The 22,850-nt window shown below is 41.0% G+C and overlaps 1 protein-coding gene across 2 annotated transcripts in view; it reads left to right on the top strand.

Annotated features, from left to right (window-relative positions):
* AGO2 (argonaute RISC catalytic component 2) overlaps positions 1-21,698 on the top strand; it is a 56,268-nt gene extending 34,570 nt beyond the window's left edge. For both annotated transcript variants that reach the window (XM_064398596.1, XM_064398586.1), the window contains exons 12-19: positions 809-993; positions 2,807-2,966; positions 5,587-5,677; positions 6,742-6,936; positions 8,112-8,246; positions 9,015-9,116; positions 9,473-9,672; positions 9,998-21,698. In XM_064398596.1, coding sequence (XP_064254666.1) covers positions 809-993; positions 2,807-2,966; positions 5,587-5,677; positions 6,742-6,936; positions 8,112-8,246; positions 9,015-9,116; positions 9,473-9,672; positions 9,998-10,106 — 1,177 coding nt within the window. In that variant the 3' untranslated portion in view covers positions 10,107-21,698. The remainder of the gene's footprint in view (positions 1-808; positions 994-2,806; positions 2,967-5,586; positions 5,678-6,741; positions 6,937-8,111; positions 8,247-9,014; positions 9,117-9,472; positions 9,673-9,997) is intronic.
* Positions 21,699-22,850: the final 1,152 nt, after the last annotated feature.

Raw genomic sequence — 22,850 nt, 5'->3', positions numbered from 1 at the left:
GCCATTTTCTGCAAGGAGCCTCAGGGCTGAAGCTCACAGGCTGTTATGATTCATGCAAGTTAACAACAGGTTTGGAAGAAGCCAAATTCTCACACCCTCTCTGTCAGTGGTACCCTGGCACCCTGTGGTGGAGATAAGCAATGTTTTAGACAACTGGAGGGGGGTGCCCACTCCAACTTATCAAAAAGGGCTTTTATCAGTGAGTTAAAAAGGCTTCCAGGTGGAAGAAGAATTTTTTTTCTCTGAAGAAATTAGGTTGTGTCCATATCCAACCACTTCCATCAAAGGGTGACTTTTTTTTCACCAGCCTAGGAGAAGGTTTGCTTCACCTTCAGGACAGACATTTTCTCTGCTATCTATGAAATTGTGCATTATTATGGATGCTAAAGCAATTCACTGAGACAATTGCTGGTAATTTCTGTTGGTTGCTTTCATCATGAGGAAAAAAAGGAATAACTGCAGCCCTTTTTGTGGTGGTGACATGGAATTATGTTAGAGCAGGTTAGGCCAAAATTGTCATTATTGCAAAAAGTATTTTTTCCTGTATTTCCCATAGAAATAAGGTAGAATTTGCTTTGGAAATGAAGATTTTTTTATTAATGGTGTTATTTATATAGCATATTTCCTGTCTTGTCTTCAGTGACTACACAGGCATTGTCAATTAAAGATGCACATGGGGTTAAATTCCCAGGTTTTTGGACAGCACAATTCTGCAAGTTTAACAGGATTGTTCCATCAAAAATAAGATCACAAATCAAGATGGGCTTTGACTGTCTGATAATGCAATATATTTATGTGCCTTGCCCAGGTCCTTCACAGAACAGCTGAGGAAGATTTCCAGGGATGCTGGAATGCCAATCCAGGGGCAGCCCTGCTTCTGTAAATACGCCCAGGGAGCCGACAGCGTGGAGCCCATGTTCAGACACCTCAAGAACACTTACACTGGGCTGCAGCTTGTCGTGGTCATTTTGCCAGGAAAAACACCAGTCTATGGTCAGTGAGTGGAAATGGTGCATTTCAGTCACAGTTTTGTGTGTTTTTTGTGAGCTATCCAAAGGAGCTAGGTTTAATGCTGTTTTAACTCTATAAATTCCAGTTAGGTGTTTGGGCTGTAAATTAATTTTGCTATTTTCCTTGTGCTGTTTTTTATATTAAGGTCTAATTGTTTTCAGTATGTTCTCTATGCTTTTATTTTTTTTTCTCATTCCTCCTGCTGGTTGCATTTGAGAAAGGCAACACAGGGTTTGGTGAGATTGACATGGATAGGCAGTGGATTATAATATGCTTAATAAAACTTGTGTGCTGAAAATTCCAAGTGACTGAAGGAGTAATGACTTCAAGAACTCTTTTAGCTTTTAGAACATATTTGCTTACTCAAACATTCTCCTTTGGCAAAAAAAATGTTGAGCGTAAGAGATTTCTGTCTATTTTTCTTTTAATTTCAAATTTTTAACTCGGGTTGCAAAGATAGAGGTGCACAGAAAGTGAAAATCCAGCAACCTAAACGTTTTTTTGGAAACAGTGACACTTGGTGCATTTTACATGGCATACACACATGGGTTATAGTATGTTTTACATAAACCATGCATTTTCGAGCTCTTCCTAAAGGCAGGACTGCTTTTTTCCTGTCCTGCCTCCCTCATTTTTCACTTACCTTGCCCAGCTGGAGCAGGAGCCACTGGTTTTCTCCATAGCTATATGGACTCTTCTCTGGTGGATCAGATCTACCAAGCAGCTGCAGATGTTTTGTCCCATCCCTCACAAAATAAATTTCCATCTTCAATATTAATCTCTTACAAGATGAAAAGAGATTAAGAAAGGAACCTTAAGGAAACAGTACTTTTTTTCCTCCCTTGAATTCAGCCTGCAAAGGAGGTGGCTCATCTCTAATTTGTACAACAGGAATTCAGTGCAGAATGACATTTTTACTGTTCCTGTTTGGCATTAAAAGGGAATTCTTTTCCTCTGCTTAACCACTGAGAGGATGTGGTACCACTCTGGTCTTCTTTCTTTGTCATTATCTTTAATTATAGTTATTTCTTCCCCCTCTAATCATTTCTCCTTATTTTCTCCCTACGCTCTTCCATACCCTGCACTTCTTTATCCACAGTCTTGTCTTTTCTTCCCACCCTGCTCTTTCCCTCTCCTGTTGCCAAAATGGGGGGTTCATCTTCTCTGAGCCAGTCTTGGAGTCCAAGTTTCTTCCCTGAGTGTAAGAGTATGTGGGTCTGTAAAAGTCTCAATTTTGTTGTTAACAAAAGGATTTGATTTAACTGTTGGAATTGTACAGTACTTAATGAGTTTCTTGGAGTTTTTATGGACCTTTGTCAGCTAAGCTGGCCACTTTTCTATGCAAGTGATAAACTTGCAGTGAAGAACTGATGAACTGCTTGGCTGAATATTGCTCAGCACTTTACTGCTAGGTTTGTGTTACTATTCCAGTGTTTAATAATGCAACAAGTGCTTAATATCCTAATATTATCCACACTGCCCACATCATTAGCCAAAGCTGATGATATAATGCTACAATTGTAAAGCAAGAATTAATAAAAAAAAAATCTTAGTTAATATAAGCCAACAGTGCCTTTAGTAATTGCATTTAGGACCTGGTTAGGTGGAGCAGAGCAGAACTGGGGGAGGTTCTGGAGGCTGGGTGGGTTTGGGGTTAATTTTCATTGTGCTCCTTTAAGCTGAGCACCACTTTGCTAAAACTCCAGGTGTAGTTAATTGGCACTGAATTCAAGTCTCCTCCATGGTTTGATTTGCAATTTGCAAATTTTTTTTTGTTGTTTTTCTCATTCTGCAGCGGAGGTGAAGCGCGTTGGTGACACGGTGCTGGGAATGGCCACTCAGTGTGTGCAGATGAAAAACGTCCAAAGAACAACACCACAAACTCTGTCCAACCTTTGCTTAAAAATAAATGTCAAATTAGGAGGTGTAAATAACATTCTATTGCCACAGGGAAGGTAAGTTCATCTTTCAATGGGGAAGAGGTTTTTATATTGCAAAGAGAATGTGAGAAATGCTGAGATAACTGGGAGCTTTTATCTGCAGCCATAGCTCTGTAGCTGAAGTGACTCTTCAGACAAACTCTCTTGGCTTCTAATAAATAGTCCTAAGAGAGTTAGGTTATGAAGACAGGAGAGGAATACTTGTTTCTGTTGAAATTTATAGTAAAAGTATTGTTTGAACGATATCTGATCACTGAAGTACAACTCTCACTAGAATGAAAAAATCTGTAATCTATTTGCCCTGAGTTTTCAAAAACAAATAGAGACCACCTAGAACAGTAGTGCCTTGTCTTCTGGTCAGCATTCTTCTCTTTGAGACTCCTAACCACAGTGAGGATGTGAGCCTGCATTGGGCTATGGACTGTGCTCTCAAAATTCCTGAGTTTGCTGGCTGTGGAACCCACTCTCAGGTTTCCTCCACATTCAGTGTTGCCATGAAGGTGGAGTACTGGGGTGGCCCTGGATGTGCCAGGCTCAAAATATTTGCCCTTGCGCCTGACCTTGTCAGGGTTGTTACCATGTCTGTCCCTCCCCAAAAGTGCCTCCAGTACTGGCACTTCTCTCAGCTGTTGGATCCCATCCTCAGTGCCCCGGCATTCTGTGATGGTGATCCTGCACTATATCTCTGAACAATTCTCTCTTTACACTCATTAAAAGCTGCTCCCAGACGAGAAGAGACCCTGGCTCCCTCACAAACACCTGATCAGTACCTGTGTCCTGGCTCAGGGATGGTTCAGCTGGAGCTTGGACAGCTGGAATTCCTGGCTTCCATGGCTGCACCATCAGACTTTCCCTCTTTGAGGCAGGGAGAGAGGGGTCTGCCCACCAGCTGGGGAGCAGTATTCCCTCAGCACCCAGCCTGGCTTCTCCCAGACCCCCATCCAGTCTGGGTGCTTCATTCCTGAGATGGACAGGCTCAGGCTGTGGGGCACCATCCCTGTTCTCTGGGGTAGATGTCAGGGTGGTTTCCCAGGACAGTCCCACCTTATCTCTAAATGCTGAATAGGTTAGGCCTATCAGCAACAGCAGCCATTGTATGATATCAGCATCTAGAAAAAAATTTGAACCCTTTGGAAGGTGCTGGGATACCTCCAAAGAAATGGGTGAAGGACTGGGGAGAAACTCCCCCCTGTATTGCTTCTTCAGAGTGGGCTCCATTATTAATGAAACCCCACAGACATGAACTTAGCCTGTGGTAGTTGTACAGCCATGTGCCCACATTCCAGAGCAAGTTTAAAATCCAGGAATTGCTCACCTTATTGACCTGTTGTGCAAACTGGATAACAGCCACGGTAGCCTTAGTCCTAGGATCCATGTTTAGATAAGGAGCTGCAAATGGGATCACAAAATGTAGCCACAGCCATGTGCCAGCCAAACCAGGGTAAGTCAGACCACATGGTGCCAAAGGAGGTTTCTGTGTTCAGCACACAAAATTAGGTTACCCAGAAACTCTTAATCCTTTTCCACCATTTTCTCTCAGTGCCCTTGGGCCCAACATTGGGTACCAGAAACTGCTGGGTTAGGAGACTGGTGTCTGCCAAGGAAGGTGGGAATCTTCCTGGAATGGAAAAAAATTACTCCCACCCTTCAAGTTATTGTAACTTTGGGGGCTTTCAGGCAGATGTGGGTAAAGGAATAACAGTTTTTTACTAGAATACATATATATATGTGTGTAGACAAAAAAGTAACAGTTGCAGCAATAACAAAACCCAAACAACAACAAGAAATTAACAAAATTCCAAGACACCCAGCTGTTTTTATTTTGTTTTTAAGTACAGTCCATTCATCATCTCTTAGGGAATAAATGGGAAGAAAATTCCCCGAGAGGAAAAAAAAAGAACCCAAAAAAAGCCTAATCCCCAGCATTACCTTCCCATTTCTTTTAAAGAAGGTCTGCAAACAGATTAATTTATTTCCATAACCATTATATCATTCCCCCACAAAGAAATTATGGTGGCCCCATATTTCCTGTTTGAAATTGTTTTATTAAGGAATAGAGTAGAAGTTTAAAACCTGTGAAGTGCTTTGGTGTTCCTCTCTTGGTGCAGTGGTTTAATATCTTAACCCAAAGATTTGTTTAAAACTTTCAAGCTTGGTTTTAAAAAAAATATCTGCTTTGCAAATAATAACTTTGATGCCTACTATTTTTGGACTTCCTTACCAAGACAGTTTTTTATTAGGAAAAATGTATTTTTTCACAGCATCTGCATATGTGTGCAGTTATTTAATTTTCTCAGATGCCATTTGGTACTAAGGGATCAACTTTTACTCCTTTCTTTGGTCCAGTTGATAAAAACTGCAATTCTTCAAGTTAGAAAAAACTAGATATATTTTAAAACTGATTTTTAATTAAGAGCAACAATTAGCTGTGCTTTAAAAATCTGCCCAAGTATTTAGCATGAGAACTGTAATCAGGATTTTTAATTACTGCCACAGAACAAGTGACCAACTCTGATCAAGTGCCAGTTATTGATGAATTCACTGGAGGAGTACAGAGTGCTGTTTATTTGAGTTTTAATGTACTTTATTAAGCATAAACCTTGCTGCTTTTACAAATTTCCCTTCTCTTTGCCAGACCCCCAGTATTCCAACAGCCTGTCATATTCCTTGGTGCAGATGTAACTCACCCACCAGCTGGGGATGGGAAAAAGCCTTCCATTGCTGCAGTGAGTAAATTGTGTCCTGCTCTTTCCCCCCAGCTCCCTCCTGCTGCTCAGCTCTAATTCACTTTATTGCTTTCAGTCCTTTTGTGGTCCATTGCTTCTGATTGCCTAATTATAGCATTATAAATTATTTTTCTCTAGGAATTTATTGAAACTTCAGAGAGCTTGCTCTGAAGCTAATTACTTAAATGTGTGTATTAGCTTGTAAAATGCCTGAGTTGCTGATACACAGAGGAGCTTTTCTGGGAGCTGATATTTATTAGCAGCCTGATAATGAGCTGGTGCATGTTTGAATCTGCTTCTTCAGCACTTAGAAATATTCAGAATTTCTTCATTGCTGATAGGGAGCTAGGCTGGCTCAGCTGTGTTTTCTGGGGACTCAAGCTTCCAGAAAACACAAAATGTGCAGTAATCTCTTGGAAATGTCCTTCTTAAATACAGGGAATGGTCTTTAGCTTGTGTTATGTCAAACACCTGTAGTGGCTGCTCACCATTGTTTAATAATGAAGTTCTTTGGTGATGTTATGTCTCTGTTCTGAAAAGTTGCACCTGTGTGTCCAAGGAAAACCAGGTGGAGATGTGCTCACTTCTTTAGGTTTTTTTGTTTATTTTTAAGTCCCATGCCACTTTTACAGGATATGGATGTTAATGTTTCATTAACAGAAAAATTCCTTCCCTTGATAAAGGGTATGGCTATTTCTGTGGTCCATCACCATTTCAGTTTGATGGATCTAAAAAACAGGCTTGGTGTCCCAGAGTTCCAACTCCTGTGCTGCAGTCTGAACTATCTTAATGGTTTCATGGTATCAGGGCCCCAAACTGTATTTGAGTTTTTAAGTGCCTGTAGGTGCAAACAGGAAATGAGTCTTTTATATTTAAAACAAGTTTTCTCTTTCAGCAGGGTGTGCTGCCACAGGTGGACTAAACCCAGAGCTGTTTCCAAGCACGTTTTAATTTCAAATACATCATTGCCAGGCCAACCACTCAGTGTGCAAGACAGTGCAGTTTTCCCATGAAATAACCTTTATTTAAGTGCTCTCTGGTTTGATGCCAAGCATTTTTTCCAGGTTGTGGGCAGCATGGATGCTCATCCCAACCGTTACTGTGCCACTGTGCGGGTGCAGCAGCACCGCCAGGAGATCATCCAGGACTTGGCTGCCATGGTCAGGGAGCTGCTGATCCAGTTCTACAAATCCACCAGGTTCAAACCAACCCGAATCATCTTCTACAGGGATGGTGTTTCTGAGGGGCAGTTCCAACAGGTGATATTTGTCTTCTTAAAATTCTGATACTGTAATGGAGTGTGGTAGTAATGGAATTTTAAAATTCCACCTCTGTGTGGTTGGAGTTACAAGAAGTATAACCTCAACAAATCTTCCCTCAACAAATTTGTTGGATTCTAACCAAGCAAGCAGGAGAAGTGTTTGCATACTTTTCATGGGCTTTTGAAAGTACTTTTCCCCTTTAAAATATTTTCCCTGACAGAATTATAAGTGAAAAGTATAGTTTTAGGACTCAAGTTATGTTCCACATCTGTTTCCTATTTAGGATATGTTAGTGAGACTGTATCCCATAGAACATGGGCAGTAAAGAAAGATTATATGTTGGTTTTTTTTTTTAAAGATAATTAATAAATACTGTATCAGTACTTACTAATTTGTATTATGATAGAACTCATCAGATCCTTTGTCATATTTGTTTTGCTTACTTGCTAGTACCATATTTTATGAAATATTTTTCTATATATTTTAAAGACATTTATATACACTTTTCTTTCCAGTATTTATGTATGTAAATAAAAGATACAGAATTGAATCCAGCTTGTCAAAATCCAGGGGAAAGAGGAAAGGTCGCTTGCTAAACTTGACAAAATAATCTTTGTATGAACTTTTGATATATTCTCTTTTCAATTGTCATAGGTTTTCACTGAATTTTTCATGTACAATTAGCCCACAGTCTAAATAATTGCTTTTTGGTTTGTTCCACTTTCCTTGTTATTGATGTCTGCAGTCCTGCATGGGACTGCACAAAGCTGGGAAAGAACAGCTAAGCACTTCTGGGTTTTTTTCCTTGTTCTAGTCTGAAAAATAATTAGCCTGTTGTATTCAGCAGCCTAATTAAATGTTCATTTGTATTTGGTAGTTAAAAAGATTTTGACATGCAGGTTATTAGTCTGAGCCTCATGCTTGGAGCTGAGCAAATATGGAGGCAGCTCTCTCCTGGCTCAGGAAACTGCTGATGTAATTTGCCCTCATCAGGGGAAGAAATTCAGATTTGGTCCTGAAAGCTTTGACATCTCACCACTCTGAGTGACAGTGCAAGAAGGAACATGATAAATTATCTGTGGATAAATAAAAGACATCTCTAGATAAATAAGAGAAATTCGTATGATGGCAATGGCTCATGTTGATCACATCTCTCTCTCTGTGTGGCTCAGGTCCTCCACCACGAGCTGCTGGCTATCAGGGAGGCTTGCATTAAACTGGAGAAGGATTATCAGCCTGGCATCACATTTATAGTGGTGCAGAAAAGGCACCACACCAGACTCTTCTGCACGGATAAAAACGAACGGGTACGTTCTGCCTGGGACCCCAGAGCTCCAGCAGGCAGCCAAGCCACCAATTCCTGTTCATTTGTGCTACTTTCTGGGTGGAGATCAGACTCTCCAGGTTGATTTTTGGTACTTTCTGTGTGAAGAGGAGACTCCCCAAGAGCAGGAATGGAGCTGTTCCTCATGGAGCAGCTGCTGAGAATGGAGAGTTCCTCATGGCAAAGCTCTGCTCACAGACTGAGCTTTCCATGTTCTTTTTCCTTCTGTCAGGCTTCTTTGTGGGAGTTAGTAACTCCCAAAGCTGACATGAAGGTGGTGGTTATAGTAATAAATGCTGTGGTAGCAGATGTTAAATTGTTTGAAAGTAAAGAGTATTTTGACATTCTGCTTTGAAGATATTTTGAGGGAAGAGGTAGCCTGTCTGACAAGGAAGGATTGTCCCCTTGCAGGTATAAACAGGAAAAGTTACTCCTCTCCTGGTGTGGGAAGGTGAAAAGAATTTGACAACTCAGTTGCAGGAAATTCTTTTTACATTATTCAGAAAACCAAATCTTTTTAGGTAATTTCTAAGAAGATTTTGCAGCTTGTCTCTTTTTTTCTTTCTCCATAGTAGAGACGCTGCAGATTTTCAGCTGGAACAAAATTTCAGTTTTGCACATTCTTCTTCACTTTCTGCTTTATGTAGATCTTTTTCTTTTGTTTATTTTTCTGGTTATACAGCTGAAAAGAAAAAAAAAAAACAACCCTTTGTATCGTGCCTCAGTCTGTTTGCATTTCCTGTTTACACAGGTTGGAAAAAGTGGAAACATTCCAGCTGGTACCACAGTGGACACAAAAATCACCCACCCCTCAGAGTTTGACTTCTACCTGTGTAGTCATGCTGGGATTCAGGTAAGACATTTTGTGTGGCGTGGTAACTCTTTAACTGTTAATGTTTGTACTAAAGCTACTTTGTCAGATGTTTTTTTGTCAGATCTGAGGTTTTCAAGATGAAAGTGCATTTCAGTATGATCATTTCATTTCAGAGGTGAAATTTTGAGAAACACAGTCCTATCAAAAAGGGGGAAGGGATTAGTTTGATAGGCAGCAAGGAAGCTTGTTTGCCTTTTAAAGGAAAAACTAGCTGCAATGTGTAGAACAGCTGCCCGCGGTTTTTGAGGAAGCAGTCGCTTCACTGCAGTTCCCAGCAGAGGTGGAAGCTCAGGAGATGTTTGGGAGTGCTGATGAGCTGTGTGGTCTGGCTCCAGGGAACAAGCAGACCCTCTCACTACCACGTGCTGTGGGATGACAATCGCTTCTCGTCGGACGAGCTGCAGATCCTCACCTACCAGCTGTGCCACACCTACGTGCGCTGCACGCGCTCCGTCTCCATCCCTGCCCCGGCCTACTACGCTCACCTGGTGGCCTTCAGAGCCAGGTACCATCTGGTGGATAAAGAACACGATAGGTGAGTTCAGAGTTCTGCAGTTTTGCAGAATTGGAAGCCAGTGGGGGATGTTAGTTCTGGGATCAGTGATGTCCTTCAGCAGTTTGAGGGTGGCTTTGCTCTCGCTGCTGAATTTTGCTGCTGAAACAAAGCAGAAGATGTTCCTGTACGTGCTGTTTTCTGTTTCAGAACCTCAGTGGTGCTTTAAGGGCAATTAATATTTGACCATTCAGTTCAGAAGAAACTAACAATACAGAAACACATGCCAGGAGAGGCAGATGAAATAGGGTTTCTCTTCCCCCCCAACCTGTTGGTTTTCGTTTTCCCCCCCTCCCTTCTCTTTCAGTGCTGAAGGAAGCCACACTTCTGGCCAGAGCAATGGCAGAGACCACCAAGCACTTGCTAAGGCAGTCCAGGTGCACCAGGACACGCTGCGCACGATGTACTTTGCTTGACACGTTCTCATGTTCAGCGGCTCCGGACAAGGCAGAGTTGGATTCACACCAGACCAGCTGCACTTAGACCAACAGATGCCCCACCCCAGGGACAGCCAGCAATGAGTGATGCATCTTTATTCCTTTCTTTCCCATTTGCAAGGAAGCCTTCCGTCCAGAATTTCAGACTTGATCACAAACTGCATTCTTGTACCAAACCCCACTGTTGTCGGAAATGTGGTTTGCCAAAAATCTCTGAGCTGCTTGGTGTAAAACAGACCCAGTTTTTATAATTAAATCAAGAGCTGCAATCTCAGGGCTTAGGGAAGAAAAACAAAAAAACCAAACCAACAACCCAACCCACAAAACTCCTCATTCAGTTTGCTGTTCATTGAGTTGCTTTTGATAATTTGGAAAGATCTAGTTCATACTAAGGTTTGATGAGCTAAAACGCTGTGAATCAGCTTTTAGTACAAAGAAAAGCAAAACGTCTTTTGAGTATTTATGAAGCCTTGATTATTCTAGATACATTTACAAAATTTTTATTTTCAAAATAAGAGCGTGACAAAATTCTGGTTTCTAATTGTCTTATAAAGATTATTCTCAGATTATTCTCTGTGTGTCTAAGGACAAATGTATTTTCTGAAGCTTGTCTTGAATGTTTTTTATTGTGCTGCATTTTAAAATGTTTTTCATAGACTAAAGATGAATCTAAAAAAAAAAAAAAAAGAAAAAGAGTAAACCTGTATCTAAGCTTTTAATAGCTACAGTTAGATTGGCAGAAGAAAATGTGCCATTTAAAAAAATTTGTAAAGATTTTTTTTAAATCATACTGACAGCTAACTTTAGGATTTGTCATACAGGACTGTGACACTTACTTTCCAAAGTCTCTAAAGAATACGGGTCTGTGGTGATGAATACAGTACAATCCTTTTTCACTGTTGTTTGAGTTAATGTAAATGTTATATATGTTTCACAGTATTAATGTGATAGACTAGATGCTATTATTTATTTTTATTTATTAAGGAGTGCTCATTATACTTCTGTTAACATATCAAGAATGCTTTGAACTTAGAAAGTAAAATCCTTTTTGTGGGGACATTACTCTTCAAATGCAAAAAAAAAAAATATGCAATCGATGTGGTGAGAGGAGAGAGATGCAGCCAGTGTCTGTTGTAGCTTGGGATTTGCAGAAAGGCTTTTTCAATGTGCACACAACACAGCAGGTTTTACCTCTGCGGTTCAGACGCACACAAGACCAACATCCTACATTCATTCAAGCACAAAACAATTGTATTTTATTTATATGTTGAGTAGTGGTGAAGCAGGAGCTCTGCTAGAGGAGAGTGGCTCGCTGGAAGTTAGGCAGAAGTCAGAGAATCTATGCAGTAAAGATAAAAATTAGGAAACTGAAGTTTACTTAGGGAGGGAGGTGAAGCTCTCTTCATTATGCATAAGATCCGTAGGAAATGTGAGAGTTTTGCCGTTCTCTTAGGAGAAGCATTAACTAAAACTGATAATTATGAGACAGATGCTTCTGTTAGTTTGCACACTGGATTCACAAAAACCATAACACACATGTAAACCATTGCACTAATGACAATGCCACGAGCAGGTTTAGGAGAAAATGGAAAAAGCCCAGGAAAGTTGTTTATGCTGACTTGATCTTGTATGTTTTTCCATGGGATAACTGAAATAAGATGCTGAGAGGCAGGTTGGAAAACCTTCATTCTCCTCCACTGATGGATTTTTGTTTTGTCTTTTCCCTTTTCTCCGAGCAGCTGCTCAGTCTCTTTGGACACTTTTACCTCTGGCCACTGGGATGGGCAAGTAGCTTTAACCTGTGCAAAGCTCTGGGCCACAGAGCAGGTCAGCTGCAACCAGGTGGTGTTGGATAAGCTAGAAAATGCCCAACCTTTGCTGCATAAAGACTTTTAGGTACATAATTCCAGTCCAGATCTTCACCTTGTAGCAGTGTGTCAGTTGTCAGTGTTCTGTAGGTGAAATGTAAAACCTGTTAATGAAATAATCATATTTGTACTATTCTAATTGGGTGATTAGGCTGCTGGCTCAGAGTATCTTCTTGGTCATAGTTCTATAAATTCAGATTTCTGTAAATTTGAAGCAGATCCTAGGTAGCATTGTCTGTCTTGCTGTGTGCCAGCGAGGTTGTACCTACCTCCCCTCAAGCCCCCCTAAGCTGCAGATCCTCCCCGTGGTGGGTGTGTTGCACTTCTCTGTGTTTCCTTCAGAGCTTTCCTATTTCAGTGAAGATATTCATTTGGCAGAGTTTTATATAAGAATTATTTTTATATGAATTCTTCTTATCAAATAGGATAAAGATCATCCATTTTAAGACATCATTTAACTTATTTGCTGTCTGTTATGCAGAGACCTCTTGGATGTGAAATTCATCCCCCTCTTTCCATGCAGATCTGGGACAATGGAATTGTACAGGTGGTCAGATGGGTGAGGAGGGCAGGATCTGTCTTGACCTCAAATCTCATTTCTGAAGCAGCCTGTGACTGCACCGCATCCTATTTAAAATGTTTCCTTTGTGAGAAAAGGAGTTTTAGGCAGGCCCTGAATCTGAGAGTAGCTGTTGTTTGTGCATCCTCTTGGAATGAGCAGAAATAATGTAGCTTTCCTTCCCTAAGTATGAAGAACTTGGGATGTTTATGTGCATTTCAGGACATTTTTACCTTTTACAGATCTTTCTAAGCTTCTAATACTGCTAATCCTTTATGCCTTGTGATTTACAGAAAGACTCCACAACTGGTAAAGTTGTAAAGTAGGTCTGTATTTATTTGGTGATTAATTTCTAACCCTCATGTTTCACGTGTGTCTCCCTCCTTTTCTCTCTCACCAGTGGTGAATTAGTGAATAATTTAAAGCATTTAAAAAAAAAATACTGATTAGGTATATACTTTGTAAAGTACAGCATGCTAGCAGTCCAGCACCTCTCTTCCTGGGAATATTTTTAACATAAATTACATATTCAAGAATGTCTCCTGCCCAAAAAAAACCTGCCACAAACACATAAAATCCTAGAATTATTTTTTATTCTGCACCTCCCACATGTCTGGTGCAGAACAGCAACATCTCAGGTCAGCACAAAGCTCAAGAAGTCTCAGTCTCCCCCAGGCTGCTGGTGGAGAAGTGCCAGCTGAGGTCACAGCTCTGAGTCTGGGTCACTGTGCAGGTCAGGTCAGCAATAACCAAATTTGTGCCACCCTCAGGCACTTGGGGCATTTTCCAGCCTGTGCAAAGGAGTCTCATTGCACAGCCCCCCCCAAAACAGCATCAGCAAGTGTGAAATGCTGCTCTTGGGAGGTGCAAGTGCTATCAAAATACACAAAATACTTGAAAGTTGTTCTTTTTTCCCCTGATGTGCAAAATTTAATGCAATGATGAGGTTTGCTTTGGTGGTGGAGATTTCTGCTGCAGTGGCTGAACAGAGTAACCAGTCCACTCCATCTGTTCCAGCCCCCAGGAAAAAAACTGAGCTGATCCTCAGGAGCAAATGTCCTGTTGGGAAGTGCTGGAAGGAGGTGGATTTGTCTCTGCCTTGATGTGGCATTTCAGACAGCCCTATGCAATTTAACATGTGTGTGTGTGTGTGTGTGTATGCACTGATGTACAGAGTGAGGTCACTTGTTTTGTTAGAGCTCCTCATTTTGGCTTGGCTTGCTTTAGAATATTTGACTTTGTGAATTACAATCAATGATCTTCCACGTTGCAGAGGCTTTGGCACAGGAATTCCCTTGTTTCTTGATCTGTCAGGTAACAAATACCTTTGATCTCCATCCAGGCCCCCAGGCAGCATTCCCTGATAGTAAAAGAAAAAAGGTTGTGAAGGTTTGGCTTTAATTCTGCCTCTCTCAATAACTCCTGCAGCCTTTGTTGTAACAGAGTCTTGTTCTTGTTGGATCATTTTTATAACATAAGACAAGAGGTTTTTCCACAAGGATTTTCAAATTGAAACTTCTGGAGAGGAGGTGTGAGGAGTTTAGGGGTTTTTTTCCTGAAAAGATTGAAGTTTCTAAGATGCTTCTAAGTTTTTCTTTCTGACTAAAGTTGTTCATGTAGGTGCCCAAAGGCTTTTCATTAAATAGCATACTCAGTCAAATAAGCACCTCTGGTGGCATAAATAACCCATAAGGGACTTTTTTTTTTAATATATATTTTTCTCATTAACTAAACGAATGTAAGAAGAGTTCTCAGTATTTTTCACACTTGAGACCAGTGTAATTAAACTCACTTGTTTTCCTTCTACCATAGTATCTCTCTTTGTGTGGCTTTCCCCATTCCTGATACAGGGCAGTCTTTTGTTTTTTACTTCTATATTCCATTTGGTCACATGCTTCTTGATGCACATATGCCATCTTTCTTAAGGAAAACTTCAAGTAGAAGGTAATTGCACTGATTGTTGGGTTTTTTAAACTCCCTTTTTACTGTAAGATTTTTTTTTTGCATCTGCTGTAGCTGTTGGAAAATACTGTAAATACTGCTCTGTACAGCAAGTACTGAAATGCTGGGGATACCATTCCTTGTTCTATTTTCCAGAATACTGCCATATTTTCCAGTGTTGAGGTAGGAGCTTTGCTGTTAAATGCTGTTACACTTTGTGTGCATTATGGTATCAATCCAAGAAGGGCACAGTTGCTGTATTACAGTGGAAATACTTCAGGTTTGTCTGAATTTATAAAACATTTCTTCCTTCTCTCTGTGCACATTTCTCCCAGAGCACAGAGATGCAGTTTTTCAGCTCTGTGCTCGTTGTCTGTGCAAGGTTCAAATGCCAGTTTTGGTATCAGTTTGATGACTGATGGCATTAATGTAATATTTGGATTATCAGATGTAGCTCTCCCAGGTTTTCCTTGCTTGTCTGATTCTTGTGTTGTAGAAGCAGAATCCGTGGATGTGGCAGAATTTAGTGGAATGACAGGGATTTGGGATCCACTTATGATGTCTTGCTGTCTGTCCCTGCATGGTGTGGGATTGGGCAGTGCAGAGGATGTTCCAGTGCTCTGAGCTGCCCATGGATCTCCCATCCATCCATCAGCAATTGCCTTTTTCCTCCCAGAACCCTCAGGGATGGGACAGAGCCCAACTCCAGCCCCCTTGGCTGATGTTAGGATACAAACCAGCAAGTTCTGCCTTCTTTTTCTGAGGGTTAAAGACTGGAAAGATGCATTTCTGAGAGGGTTTAATCCAGATTGTATGGGAAGGGGGTGCTGCGTGTGCTTGGTGTGGCACAGAACCTGTTTAGTCCCATTTAGTGTTTCAGTTGCTTTGTCAGAGTCTTTCTTTGAAGTGTTAATTTGAATGTAATTGCTTGGCCAAATCACTACAAAAGTGGGTTTCTGGGAATCTTTAGTTACAAAGCAGGTGCAGTTCAAGGCTACCTCCTGTATTCCTTCATGGAAGAATTAATTGAAGTGAACCTCCCACTAAGCAGCCAAAATGCTCCCAGAGGGACTGGATTTGTGCTGGTCTGTTCCTTACTGGGAAGTGGCAGTGCCATACTGTGATCCTGGGTGGCTGCTCAGCCTTCCCTCTGTCTTCCAGAGGCATCCCTGTGTATTGAGAGGGTACTAGACCTGCCAAGTGGCACATCTGGCACATCTGCTTCTGGTCAGGGTCACTCCATAGCAGCAGCTCCCTCTGTGACCTGTCCCTTCACTTGACTTTCTATACTGTTGTTTTCCAAATGAAAAATGTTTCTGTACTTTACCTGTTGGCCAGAAAATGTCAGGTTTTCTCTGCAAATGACATGAAGGTGCTTGAAATATATTTTGAGTCTGAGGCAAAAAATATGTATTGGATTATTTTTTTAATGTGTTTTCTAGGTAAGGTGACATGTGACTGTAAGAATGAAAATACTTTATTCCCTGCTCAGAAAATGAGAAACTTAAAATGTGGGGAAAAAAACCAAACCAAAACAAAAAACAACCCAAACATGAGTATGTTCATCTTGGGACTGTTTAGTGTCAGTTCTGTGCAAAGCCTTGGCCAAAACTCAACCTTGACATCAGTGCACGTGGACTGAGGGTACTTTAAGTGACCTGAAATGAAACTGTAGAAAACTGTGTTAATACATCAGATTTTGTTTACACTTATTCCAGACAAGCTTCCTCATCTCAGAACAAACCACTCTGCTGACAGAAATACCTGTTGGAGCACAGTGTGCTGATGTGGTTTCATAGCAGTGTTAAAGTTGATTTTTATTTACAAGCAACTGGGCTTTCTGCTGTGGATTTTGGCCTGTCAGAGTGACTTTCCTGAGATTCTGTGCTCCCTGTAATTTCCTGCCCTTAATCTCTGGGTCTAGACTCTGATGAAGCTCATCCATGGCAGGAGGATTGCTTATGTCCTGACTTTCTGGAGCCCAGATTTTGCAAGTGACTGAACAAACCATTATAAACCAGCTCATTAATAACTGAATGTGGTAAAATCCTGTCAGGTTGGTTCAGTTCTCAGTCATGATTTAACAAAGCCCCCCCAAAAGTGTGAAGTGCAGGGTAAATGGCTCCTCTGTCATTGGTGGGAGCAGAGTTTTGTGTTTTCCAGACAAGGCAGACCCAGGATCTTCAGGAAGTTTGGGGAGTGAAGGAGCTCCATGCTGGGTGCTGCTCATGCCCCAGAGAAGAGAAACCCTGGGTACCCCGAGCCTTGGGGAAATGAGAGAGGAAGCGAGGGGAGACATTTCCTTCAAAATTGCCAGTTTAAGCACTTGTTAAGGTGACAGTTTAATTCTTAGTTTTCCTTCTGGCCTCTCTCAAGTGCCCCACAGAAATCCTCCACCCTGCACCCATCTGCTGGCCCCATCCCAGAAGGGGAAGGCTGGCAGGGAGCTCCCCAAGTCGATTTGTGGTGTTGGGAGCTCTGACTTGGTTGGGGCTGGGCCAGGGGCGCTGCTGGATCTGGAGGGAGGAGAGGTTGGCAGGAGTTCATTGTGGGAGTTCTGCAAGTGGCAGCACTACAAACCCACAGCACCAGATGCAGGCTGTGGCTGCTCCTTCTTCCCACCTAAATATCCCCCAAAAAAGCAATTCCTTGGGATTTGTGTATGCACTGCCTCAGCAGATCCATTGTAAACCTGCCTGAGGCTGCTCTTCCACCAGCCAACCTCCCTGAGGTTGCATGGCAGTTCTGTATCAAAGGGAATACAGGGAATGCAGTTCTGTATCAAAGGGAATAATCCTTTCCACAGGGTTCTCAGGAGTGCACAGGCTTTAGTTATATTTTTTCCCCACATTTTGGATGTGCTGAACCATGGACTTTGTTATTTGTTTTCCTCCCTTCTTTAAGCACAACTAAACCGCTTGCTGGAACAGCTGCTCTCTGCTCATCAGCAGGGATTGCAGATGCTGTCTGACCTGGGAGCAAGCCTAGGAGTTGTCCCCAAAATATAAATTTTAACTTTTCTAGTCATTTTATTGGGGTTTTTTTGAGTGTGCTTGGCAGGCATGAATGGTGAACAGGTCAGCAGGCAAGCTTGGGAGTCTCTAATCCCCTGGATGCTGCTGTTTGTGTTTGCTGTGTTAGGTTAGATTCCTGTCAGGAAAAAAAAAAAAAAAAAAAAGTGGACTCTTTTCTGTATTTATCAGCTTTTCCTGGTTTTAAAGCCATGAATAGAGGAAGCTTCAGTCATGCTGGCTTTTGTGAAATTGCACATTTTTGCCTGATATGTACTTGACTCAAAGCAGATCCTGTCTGGGCTTTATGGGCACCCCAAAACTCAGCTGCTGGGGGTTGGATCAGACCTCTCATGTACCAACATGACATGCAGTGAATTTTGTTTCTAGATTTCACCAAAGTTAGTTCTGCATCAACTGTGAGGTGCTCAAACCTGTTTTATAGCACTGTTTCTATGCTGTTAAAAAATAAGGATTTGACCCAAAGTCTGTCATTCCCAATAGATTTTCTCACGAAACTTAAAGACTGAGCCCTTCAATTGCCCATCTCGTTTACAAATGACAATTTCATAACAGCATTTTAAAGAAAATAAGAGGAAAAAACCCCTAAATAAACCATCAAAAACCATTAAGGAATAAGCTTTATATTTATGTTGGAAAATCAAATTTTCAATGAGGTGCAATGAGGCATTATATCTGGCAAAGTTCTGTGCCACCCTGAAGACTGGCACAGAACTTTCTTTCCTTCCACTTCCTTTCTGTAATTTTTCTTTTCCTGGCCACTTCGTTTCTGTAATTCGTTGATAAAATTTAGTAGATTTTTTGGATTTGTGTGTGTCCCTTTCTGTGTGTGTGCACACATGTGTGACAGGACAGGGGACAGTGTATAGGCTGTATGTAAAATATACAAAAGCAGTATTTGGCTGGAAATAACAAGCACAATTTCCCTGGCTTTTGCAGTATCTTATTGTACAATCACAAAGATTTCAACATTTAGGGCAGTTGATAAGTAAGACCCAGCCCCAGATTTCTGTGCAGCAGAGTGGTTGACTTGATCCTGGGAGGGCAAGATGGAAAACAGAATGTATTGATTAATTTTTTTTTTTGCTTTAATTTTGGTACATTGCAAAATTAACTGACTTTATCTGTTAAGGTTTTAATCTTTTAATAATTTCAAAATTTCTTTAAAAAATATTTTTTATAAAATAACTGAAAAAAAAAAGAACCAAAAATCAATCCAGAAGCTTCATATTGTAAATGTTCCCTCCAATCCAAATGTTTTTGTGACCATTTAAAGTTTGTTTTTTTGGTTTTTTTTTTTTTGTTTGTTTTTTTTGAGGAAAAAAGAAAGCTATGATGTTAAGGTTGTTCCCAGTGGTACTAAATGTGTGTTGAGTAGTGTTTTGTGTGTGTTGCATCCCCGTGGAACCGTCTCGTGCTTGCAGTGTAGAAATGATTGGTGCTGGCTGGGTGAGAGTAGCACTTGTAATGCAAAACCAGGCCCAGAACTGCCCTCAGCTGACTCTGCAGGGCGTCCCTGGCCCTGCAGGGTTTGCCATGGAGGTGGTGGCATCACTTGGCAGTGCTGGGGGACACGGGGTGGAATTCACCCACTGCTTCTCTCGCTTTTTGCCGTAGGTGAGCACTTGTGTGACGCTGTGTGGCCGCGCCACTTTAAACTAAGCCTTAACTAAATGATAAATGTGTCAGATTCCTCTCTCAGAGTATGCAAAAATACTGTTTAACCACAGGAGGATGCTCCTGTAGAGCTTCAGTGTTAGTCGTGGCAGTCTCCTGATGTGAGCAGCAAGGCACACCTGTAGCTGTCTGTACTGTGATGCCTCTTTGGGTGCTGGCTGTCGCGGCTCTCGGGCATTCCTCTGGCAGCTGACCCCAAACAGGCTTTCCCAAATCCCAGCTTTTTGTTGTCCTTGTTGTCAGACCTATTCTCCTCCCTCCCCCTGCCAGCAAATCTCTGCCTGAAGGAGGATTGTGATTTAACACTTCATATTTTACATCCCAAAAAAAGCCATTCTTGAATTCTGTGCTTGCTTTTGGGTAGGTGCCATTGCTTCCACTTCTTATGACTGACATAGGATCCTTAAAACATTTTAAATAGAGGCAAAAAAAAAAAAAGAAAAATGTTAGGGACCCAGCTTGCTTTTATTTTATATTTTTTTCCAATTTGGATCTACCTCATGTAACCAGTTGGGTGCTAATTACTCAAATTGTCAACAAGATTTGGCAAAGATGACCAAACTGACCCCATCCATGGCCCAAACCCTCGGGTTTCTTGTTCTGAAACAATAATCTTGGATTTGAGTTCTATTCTTTGTGCCTTTGTGTTTTTTTCCCCCAGTGCACAACAATCAAAACTCATCTTCCTGATTAAAAACAGCAGATGGTTTTTAACTGCGCCACAAAAAACTGAATTTGAAAATATTTTTTGGTGTAGCAAGTTGTAAAATCAAGTATCACAGCTGACCTAGGCAAAGAAAAATACCCAATAAAGAAGGTTTTGGAAATGTTTAATCCTGACCCCAGATCTCTACATCTCTTTGTCTCTGTATATGCACATAGCACACGACTTGGTGTGTGTATGTGTGCATATAAATATAAAATGAAGGGATAAGAGTGAGGGAATAAAACATCATTGACCTTTCCACAGTTTTGTATGTAACAGTTTACAACTATGTGTAAGTTTTTTTCTACTATGTGAACCTTTTTTACTGAAAAATAATTCCTTTTTGGAAAGCTTTAAGTTGTGATATGCTATCATTTTTTGAAGTTTAAAAAAATTTTTAAAAAATCCACTATTTATCAGTACCTACTACAAAGGGGGAATCTTTGCTGTAAAATTGTATTTAGTTTAAATATTAAAAGGAACAAAAAAAATCTGTATATGGGATTGTAAAAGTGCATTCCATCATGGCAGGACTTCCCAGCTGTTTCCTAAGGCTTTCTGTTGCAGAGAGACTCGAGCAAAAGGAAAATGCCTCTGTTCAGTGTTTTTATAAAACTGCTCCATCAGGTCAGACTTAAGCTATATTTTCTAAAGCCTAATCATCCTTTAATATGCTGCAGATAAATGATCAGCATGGTTGCACTTTCTCAGTAATAATGTTTGCCCTGCAGTTGGCTCGTGATAAGGACTTTAGTTTTTTAACAAAACCAATCGTACTTTGGGCAGAAGGTAATATTTATATAGGTACCTCAAGATAAAAAAAAAAATAAAAAAGAGCCTGAATATGCTGCATTTTGTTTCTTTAACATTTTTCATGTAGCATTTGTTTGCTTTTCTGGTTTTTTAGGAGATGACTTAGCTACCTGTTTGCTTTGGGGGACCCCAGTAGTGTTTTTAGGCCGTTGTTTTCTCTGGATCTCGCAGAATGTAGTATCCTGCCTTGGGATCATGCAGGAGTTTGGGGTGGGATGTGCCCTGCAGTGTGTACACACGGGGAGGGGGACCATGGAAATTTGCTTTATAGGCTTCAGAAAAGGAGGAAAAGGATACTATATTCCTAAAACAGACAATACATGTTCCTAATTCTTAATTATGGTTTGTGGGTTTTTTTTGGCTTGTTCTGCTTTCTTGACTCTTTTCTCAAGTACTAATGTGGAATGGAGCAGTTGATCAATGGGGACACACAGTGACCAAACCTGCCCCACTGCTGGGTGGTTTGGGGTGATTCCCCAAATCCATGGGTTGGAGCAGGACCCTCCTGCTCTCTGCCTGCTCCCTACTGCAGGTCCACCCTCTACTCCTTCATTTCCGAGTCAGTGAAAATCTAAAAACGTGCAGAGATGGGGAATTTTTGTTGAGAACTGTTGAAGGAAGCTTCAAAGGCTGTGAAATTGAGCATTTATTGTCATGTTTTTAAGCTTAGGTGGGTCCTTTTCCAAGTTTGTTTTACAGCTTGCAAGGTAAAATAGTTTGCACTACTTTTGCAATAAACTCATGAAAAACCTAACAGGTTCTGTTCTGGTTTCTTACTGTATATATACAACTAATACTAAAGATTTAGCATAGTGTTTTTCACCTCAAAACATAAGACTTGTAACAAGCTCAGAATGCTGTAATTCCTGACAAAATAATGATGTGAATGATATTTTATAAAGTTATTTTGTATGGTGTCGATTTTGTTTTGCCTCATAGTATGTCAATAAAATAAAAATCCTCATCTTTACAAGATATTGTTTGATGACTTTTCATTTAATATTTGGGCATTTTCTGCACTGTGAGACTCTGCCAAAGTCTCTGGTCCATTGCCCTCCTTTGCATTTCTCCCCTTGTTTGTGTTTGGATGTTTCCCTGTGCTTCCACCCTCTCTGTGCCCAGCCAGAGACAATCCATGCTGCTTGAAATGCTTACAAGTTGTAATCCTGGAATTCTTTTGGGAAGATGAACATTTTGGAAACCACATGCCTGAAATTATTATTATTTATTTTCTTTCTGAGTGAATCCCTACAGTGATCAATTTTTAAATGAAGAAAATGTAGCACCTGGTGGTGACTATAAAGCATCCAACAGAATTGCAAGGATGCCAAGGAGCCTCCTTTGGGAGCCCAACCCTGCAAACACAGATTGGTTTTACTCAGTAATATGAAATGCTGTCAGAGCTGTCTCTTCCCTTGATTTTTTTCCCCTGTGTTTTGAAACACCACTTTGAATTCAATGAGGTTTTTGCTCTGTGTCAGGCTCTTGGGGAAAACAACCCTTCACTGGTTTGATGGCAAGGAGCTTTGGCAGCTGCAGGGCCTTGGAGAGGGCTGTGGCAAAGTTTGGCAGCTCTGAAGTCCCCATTGAGGATTCTGGCTGAATGAATCCAGAAGGGTGTGCACATTCTTCTGGGCTCAGGAGTTCACACAATATGTTCATCATCCCACAGGAAACTTCTAAGAGGAATGAAATGTGGTGATTTATACTTACAACAGTTCTTTTGTCATTTTGGCAAGTTTAGGAAACTTCCTGTCCTTTGAGCAGCATTGGCTGCGGTGGGGAAGGGTCTCCAATGCTGGTGTTGTGGGGGAAGAATTATTTAAACATGTCTGTAGTAAAAACAATTAACCCAAAAGTGTCCCCTGGCCTGGGTTCCACTGCCTAAAATCCCACAACATCTTAAACAGGTCAAGATACTTGGTCACTTTTGAGGAAGCTCCTGTTAAATGATGCAGTTGGCACAGCGGGAGAGAATAGGATTAAAAAGTTCAAGGGTTGAGGTACAGACAGCGAGGTCACTGAAAAGTTGCTGTGATGGGCAAAACAGATGTGACTGGAGGGAAAATGATACAATTTACTGACAAATTAGGTGGAATTAGATGGTGAGAAACAAAATCAAAAATT

The sequence above is a fragment of the Passer domesticus genome, chromosome 1, assembly GCF_036417665.1.
Source record: "Passer domesticus isolate bPasDom1 chromosome 1, bPasDom1.hap1, whole genome shotgun sequence".
NCBI lineage: Eukaryota > Metazoa > Chordata > Aves > Passeriformes > Passeridae > Passer > Passer domesticus.
This window is presented reverse-complemented; position numbering and strand designations above follow the sequence as displayed.